Raw genomic sequence first — 7699 nt, 5'->3', positions numbered from 1 at the left:
TACTGTAAACATAGCACGAGCAAGGCGGGCGAGTGAGGCGGGCGGGCGAGGCGGGTGTCTGAAACTCTGAGGTCTCAGCCTGATCTGATCTGATCTGATCTGATCGGATTGAGTCGAGCCTTGCCTTGCCATTCACCGTGCTGTCGTCAGCCCCCGGCACGAGGCATTCGGAAGCATGACGTTGTCGAGCAAACCCCGGCTGATACTCGAAGAGTCGGAGGGCGCGAAGCTATCAAGGTTCGCCAAAGTTCGCCGAAGAAGCAAGCAAGCAACACCGCAACGAACGGAACGAAGGAAGGATCGGAACCACAAAAAAGGAAAAAAGCAAAAACCCCGAAAACAGAAAAAGGAAAGAATATTAGTTGGTCAAAGCTATGATTCAACAGCTGCTACCGGCCACAAGCCGGACCGCCCAGCCCACCCAGCCCACCCAGCCCAGTCCACCCGCAGAGCCCGAGCCCCACCACCCTGGCGCCGGGCGCCAGGGTGATTTGGTTAATCGGCCGGGGGAAGCGGGTTCTTCGGGTTTCAACAAAAAAAAATCAACAAGATAGCGAGCGAGCGGGTGGGCAGGCTGACCGGAAGGGAGGGAAGGCTCGCCTGAGAGTCTGAGACATCGGGCAGAGATAGGCAGGCACAGGCGGCGGAGACGTGCGCACGTGTAGATACTAGGTGGTATGGGGTGCCGATAGATAAGATATCCTTCGCGGTTGGTTACCTACACACAAGCAACGGAAAGCCTATAGTATACCGTAGTAACTATTACTGCGTTGTGGAGACGAGAAAGCGGTAAGTCACCACACCGAGCTGAGCTGAGTTGAGGCCCTGCAGAAGTCCCCCCTCGTCCCCCTCCGAATCCGTCCCCGTCGTCTGTGAGGTTGGGTTAGGAGTTGGAGTTGGAGTTGGAGTTGGGTCGACCTCCCTCGATCTCTCGGGCTTGTGTTCGTTCGTTCGTGTAAACCTGTCGCACGGGAGATGGGCGGGGGGGGGGAAAGCTCGCGATTGGGTGGAACGAAGTCAACCTACCCAACCTACCTACCTAGCCTCAAATCGCGAATCCACCCAACCAACCACGTAGAAGTATGTTGTATGTAGTGTATTGTGCATACATACGGCGGTTGCAAACGCACGATGCATCGATGCATCGACATGGAACGAACGGAAGACATTGTTCCTTTTCACCCTGGCTAAAGTGTCTTGTCTTAGGTGGTTATCGGATGATTTTGTGTATGTGCAATGACGGTATCGCGCGCCGGTTGGCAGTGCGGTGAGGCATGGTGGGGTGAGTGACTGAGCGCAGACACATCAGCCCCCCCTCTCGCTGCCAAGACACGATGGGTGGATGGAAAGACGGACTCTTTAGCTTCAACGTCAGACTGTCCGCCCATCCACCTCGATCGCCTCGGGACGGTTCTGGACCGAAAAGGGGGAAGAAGAAGAAGGAGAAGAAGGAGAAGAGGCACGAAACGGAGGTCACGATGTGGGGAGCCGAGCAGAGGACTCGAGCGTGGACTTGTCGAATGCTTTGCTGCAAAGTATCAGGCTGCAATCTCTGAGTCCGGGGGGCGGTATGTGAGTATGTGATGGGTGGGGGTATGTTCCTCGTCCTGGCGCCTGGTTTGATTTCGCTGCGACCTCGTGTGGTCGTGTGGCACGGGGGCGAAACGATGTGACCTCCGACCCGCGACCTCCGACCCGCGACCTCCGACCCGCGACCTCCGACCCGCGACCTCCGATTCCCGATCTCCGATCTCCGACCCGTGTACCCCTCGCACTTCTGTTCCCTTTCCCGCCGTCCTTCCCTCCCAATGCCAACTGTCAATTGCCAACGTCAAACATCGCAAGACCCTCCTTCTCGCTCGTTGCCACGCATGGGTGACTCGCGCGGACCGGGGCTGGCTTGGATAGGTATCTCGTCGACATCGACGTTGCTGCTGCTGCTGCTGCGCGGGTAGGAGGTGGAGGAGCAAGTCCAGCCAGGGTTGTGGGATCGACCTGGTCTGGCAACGATATGCGGTACTGTAACGCAAGGCATGAATGAAGCATGTAAGTACAACATGTTTTGCCGAGTGGGCTCGCGCGCGCGCGGGCGCAGGGGTCTGTCTGTCTGTCTGTCTGTCTGTCTGTCTGTTGCAGTTGCAGATGTTGGAAATCTCCGGGGCGTCTGGTCTGGTCCGGTTTGGTCTGAATTGGTCTGGTTTGGGGTGGTTTGGGGTGGTTTGGGTTCCGATTGCTCTCGTGAAAACCGATTTCGACAACGACTTGCTCTGCTCCTATGTACAGTGCAGTTGGAGCTCTAGCTTTAAATGTCTTTGCGAAATGAGGGGTTGGGGTCGGGTGGGGAGGGGGGGGGTGGGGCAGCGTCTAGCCCTCGGCCGCGGCGGCGTGGTCAGAGTGCTCCTGCCGACCCGGGGGAGGGGGCAGGGGACGACGGACGACGACGATGACGACGTAGGTAGACGGACGACGGGAATGATATCACCGCGCCGCAGCTTCCTGCGGCAGAACGAATCTCACTGCAGAAGGGTAGATGCGAGAGATGCATGGTTTTTGTTTTCGTGAGGGGCGCCGAGAGCACGGCGCACTGCGATAGGCTACGGGGGTCGGCGGGGTGGGTTCGACTCCGCTTCCTCTGCATACGATGACATAACCCTGCACCGAAGTTCTAGGCCGTTGAGCGGCGGGGAGGGGGGGCTGGGCCCTTCGAATTCTACAATCGAACGTTCCCTCGTGATACCCAGTGACCAGGCGACAGGGGAGGGAGGGAGGGAGGGCGGGCGGGAAAGGTAAGGCCGCCCCCCTCCCATCCGTGCACGGCTCTGAAAGCTGGACCACGACGGGCCAACTACTGCATGACAGCTGTCAGGAACCGAGTAGACGCCCAATCAGCGGGCAGGGCAGGGCAAGACCGGCCAGATGCTTCAGCCACCACCACCACCACCACCACCACCACCACCACCACCACCACCACCACCGCCCCGCCGCCGTGGAATTTCTAGACCTCGACCTCGACCTCGACCGGCGCTGCAGGAGCTCGAGATCAGTACTGCGTAGAGTATGGAGTATGTAAATTGCACAGTGCGCGGGGTAGATGAGGTGTGATGTCAAGCACGAGACGCACGAGACTTGGGGTTCGCGGAATAATCGAGAAACTGGCCAGTTTTTGATTTATTCCGCGGGTTTGCTGGACTCTAGTAGTTAGTCGTAACTATGCTGATGGAGGATAGGCATTGTCAATGGCGGTTCGTGTGCGGAGCCGAATCGTCGATGCCTGTCTGTCTGTCTGTCTGTCCTTTGTTGTTGTCGTCGTTATTGTCGTTGTCGTGGTTGTCTTCGTCGTTGTCGTGGTTGTCGTCGTGGTGGTGCGGGGAGACTAGCCGCTGCTGATCTCGACGGGATGACGTCGTTCTGGATGGATCGATGTGTCAACGGGGACCAAAACGTCTTGGACTGCACAACCCATCGAACGCTGATTGACCGACCCATCACCCATCACCCGTCGCCAATGGCCGTCGAGCACTTACTTTACAGCTGCCAATCACATCCACACGGAACCGAAATACCGCATTACCGGTACTCTATACACTCTACCTAGAGTACCTACCGTAGTCGACCACTCCCAAGCGAAGCCGTCGCCGCCGCCTCCCCTCCCTTCACCTCGGCCCGGACGGGGGCGCCATCTCGACCTATCCCACCGCATTGGAATTTGGGGCAGGCCGCTGGCCGCTGGCAAACGAGTGCCAGCCAGCCAACCAGCCATCCAGTCAGTCGACCAGCCAACCAACCAGCGACCAGCGAATAGTCTATTTCGCAGCTGTCGTGCTGTCGTACGGTACCTACCACCGTCTACCCAGTCTGCGCCAGTACCCATCAGCGTAACAAACGCCGCCGCGGATGACGATCCGGGGAAGACCGCCATGTGCAGACGAGCCAGCACATGCGAACTAGCTACTCTACTCAAGCAGGTACTATGGATATACTATATAGGTAGCCCTACGTGTTTCCCGCCATCTCAATCGACCGAGGATTCATTCGCGTAATAGCTATTTAACTACATAACATAGCGGGTGCGATCCTACTCGAGAGGAGAGAGGATGAGGAAGGAAGGAAGGAAGTGACGGGAAAGAGAGTGAGAGTGAGAGCGAGAGTGAGAGCGAGAGTGAGAGTGAGAGTGAGAGTGAGAGTGAGAGTGAGAGTGAGAGTGAGAGAGAGGGAGGGGGAGAGGGAGAGGGAGAAAATTTCCGCTGGGGGCGGGCGGGGGGCTAATCGAGTTGTCGTCGTCGAGCGAGCTGTACGCACTCTACCGGTATGGACAGAGTACAGCCGTTACCGCCTGCGATCGCGCCGAGCGCAAGTGGCTCAGCCAGCCAGTCAACCAGCCAGTCAACCAGCCAGTCAACCAGCCAGCCCGGATGGACTATGGTCTCGCGATCACGATTCACGATGCAACTACTAACCAACCGACTAACTAGTATGTAGAGTGCTTTCGACTCCCGGATCCTGATCCCACATCACACACCCAGCAAGCAAGCACGCACACAAGCCCCGATCACGAAATCCCATCGGCGCCGGGAGGGGGCACGGAGAATTGAATCAGCATGCACGCACACGTTGGAACCGCATAACCTACCTAACCTAACCTAACCATAGAGATGTCTCCACACCTCGCTCGCTCGCTACGCAGGTATAGGAACCGTACCGTATACCGAAGTGTGCATACTTGGGTGTTGTACATATCGTATCGGAGTTGCGTTGACGATGTTGATGATGCGGACGGAGGTTACTCACTCTATAGTACTAACTAAGTCAGCTCCACCTTCTAACACCTCCTCTATATCACACCTGCTCTACTGCGCCGTACGATAGGTATCGTAGCCACGACCACGACCATCGGGCCCACAGCTCGAGAGAGAGAAACAATCGAAACAATCGAATCGAATCGAGCGAGAAGCGTACCTACTATAGCTGCGACAACGAGCCCAGCCCCATCGCCAGTCACTTGCCCGGCCCGCTGTCCGGTCCGCTTCGTTTCCTGCGTGGTTGCGTTTCATGTCCTGCGTGGCTGCGTGGCTACATGACTGCGTGGCTGCGTGGTGTGGCTCGTTGGAGATGAAAACTTGGAAACGTGAACTTGGAACTTGGAGCTTCGAGCTTGGAACTTGTAATCACGGGATATGATATGTGGGATAGGATAGAATAGGCAGGTTATGTAGGTACGAGACGGGACCGAGACTAAGACCGAGAGCGATCGGCCAGCACGGATTTCAGAGGGGACGACCGCTGCAAGTGTTTCAGAAGGAGAAGATGTTGATGTTGACTTCGATTGTACCTATGATGTGATAGAGTTTCCGCCAGCACGGATTTTAGAGAGGACCACAAGTGTTTCAGAACAATTGATGAGAACATTGATTGTGTGATAGAACGAATTTCAGACAGGACCATAAAAGTGTCGGAGACAGAAGAAGACTTCGATTTGTATGATACGATTTGTGTGCTACGATTTGATCTGATACGATATGATATGATACGATATGATATGATATGATGGAATTTTTCGCCTGTATGCCTTTTGGCCACATCCCACAACCCACGAGCCGCAACCGCCCCGTGGATCCCTAACGAATGAACACGGAACCGTAAGAAAAGAAAAAGCAAAAACCAACTCTGAAACGCATGCGGAAGAAGTAAATAAATCACAATCATAAGGAAGAAGAGAAACATAATGCCCAAAATCGCAGATGGAAGAGCTCAAAGCAGCAAGTAAGTAAGCAAGCAAGATGGTGTAGATATGTGAAAACGTTAAAGGCACCGAAAGAAGCAAAGCAAGCAAAGCAAGCAAAGCAAGCAAAGCAAGCAAAGCAAGCAAAGCAAGCAAGATGGTGTAGATATGTGAAATGTTGGATGCTCGCCCAATACATACACTTTGTCCGATGAATCCCCTTTTATCCCATTGCCAGAAATCATAGATTGAATAAACAGTAAACAAAACGAAAAAGTAAATAGAAACCGAAAGGAAACACCAAAACAAAACAAAACAGGAAACATATGCGGAAAACAAACGCGGAAAAGCAACGCTGAGACACACTGAAACACTGAAACACTGAGACGCTGAAACACGGAGACGCTGGATATTTACAAAGGAATGATCGATCGAAACCACAGAGTGAGGGAAGAGGAGGTGCTCGCACCGTGGCAGCATAAGATGGATGGCAGGTGGCAGATGGAAGAGGTTGGTCTGTGTGTAACCAACGGTTGCACAGGGAGTACCCGTCCCCGAACCAGGGAGGGATGCAGTCTAGACGTCTGCGACGAGCATGCGCTCGAGTTCCAAGAGCTGCGGGAAATCCTTGCCCCTAGCGGAGTGGACGTCCTGCTCCCTCTTGCCAGCGAGCAGGAACTCCTCGAGCAGCAGCAGCTCCTCGAACTCCGCCTTGACGTCATCGACCTGCTTCTCGGTGGGGCGCGGCAGGGGCTTGCGGCCGAACCCGCCGTAGCCAAAGTACGAGTTGAGACAGCTCTTGGTCGAGACGACGCCGCCCTTGATGGCGACCCAGTCGCCGCGCGCGATCACCGCCTGCATCTTCTCCGCCGTGTCCTTGCGGCCCGTGGTGTACAGGGTGAACAGGGCCGCGCACGCCAGCGGCGCGATGTTCGCCAGCCCGCCGATGATGCCCTTGCCGCCGACCACGAGCGTCTGCAGCGTGAAGTCGGCCGAGCCGCCCATGGTCATGAATCCGGCGGGGGCGGCGGCGGCGACGCGCGCGAGCTTGCCCGTGTTGCCACACGTCAGCTTGCAGCCGACGATGTTGGGGTGGCGCGAGAGCTGCGTGACCACGTCCGAGTCCAGGTCGATGCCGCCGACGGCGCCGGGGAAGTTGTAGATCAGGATCGGGATGGGCGATTCATTGGCCACGTCGCGGAAGAAGTCGAGCTGCGACTCCCCCGTGTACAGCGGCCGGTAATAGCACGGCGGCAGGATCATGGCGTAGTCGCCGCCCGAGAGCATCGCGTCGTGGCAAAGCTCGATGGTCTCGCGGGTGGACTGTGCGCCGCACCCAACGATCACCGGGATGTGCGTGTGGCCGGCGCTGTCCAGCGCCTCGCGTGTCGCCGCCGTGACCAGGCGGCGCTCAGAGTGGCTCAGGTGCACGGCTTCGCCGTTCGAGCCCTGCGTGACGATGCCCTGCAGCCCAGCTTCCGCCAGCCGCACAGCGTGCTTCCTGATCACCTCGATGTCGAGGTCGTCGGTGGCGGGGTCGAAGAATGCCGGTGTCGGTGCATACGTGCCCGGCACCAGTGGCCGCGAAGGCGTGCCGAATCCACCCACGTACTGCGAGTTGGCATAACGGGAGGTGCCATTGGCATCGTCGGACTCGTGGATCGACAGCCCGCTGAGCGACATATCGGACTCGTTGGTGTGGGGAGGCATCTGCTTAGGAGTTGGGTTGGGTGGGGGGTTGTTTGGAGTGAGGGCAGGGGGAGGAGGTCTGGTACAAAAGGTGTAGAACGACGAGGAGGATGATGATGATGGGGAGTAGTCTTTATGTTGATACTGTAAGCTTATGGAGGATGTCGTGAAGATGTCGCTATGGGGTGTGGAGAAACAAAACCTAGATTGGGGGACGGGATGGAGCTTTATATGGATTTCGATCTAGCTCCTGTTCGGAAACCTCTAGCTTGAAGCCCTACCAACGAAGCC

The 7699-nt window shown here is 56.6% G+C and overlaps 1 protein-coding gene across 1 annotated transcript; it reads right to left on the bottom strand.

The window, feature by feature from the left end:
- Window positions 1-6295: 6295 nt before the first annotated feature.
- BZA05DRAFT_447109 (uncharacterized protein) lies at window positions 6296-7429 on the bottom strand (the record flags this gene model as incomplete). The annotated part of the gene is made up of 1 exon (XM_051487134.1): window positions 6296-7429. The coding sequence occupies one exon, from the start codon at window positions 7427-7429 to the stop codon at window positions 6296-6298; it is 1134 nt and encodes a 377-aa protein (XP_051337029.1).
- Window positions 7430-7699: the final 270 nt, after the last annotated feature.

The sequence above is a fragment of the Tricharina praecox genome (genome assembly GCF_024521635.1).
Source record: "Tricharina praecox strain CBS 144465 chromosome Unknown BZA05scaffold_22, whole genome shotgun sequence".
NCBI lineage: Eukaryota > Fungi > Ascomycota > Pezizomycetes > Pezizales > Pyronemataceae > Tricharina > Tricharina praecox.
Note: the sequence above shows the minus strand (reverse complement) of the source record. Positions and strands in the feature narration are given on the sequence as shown.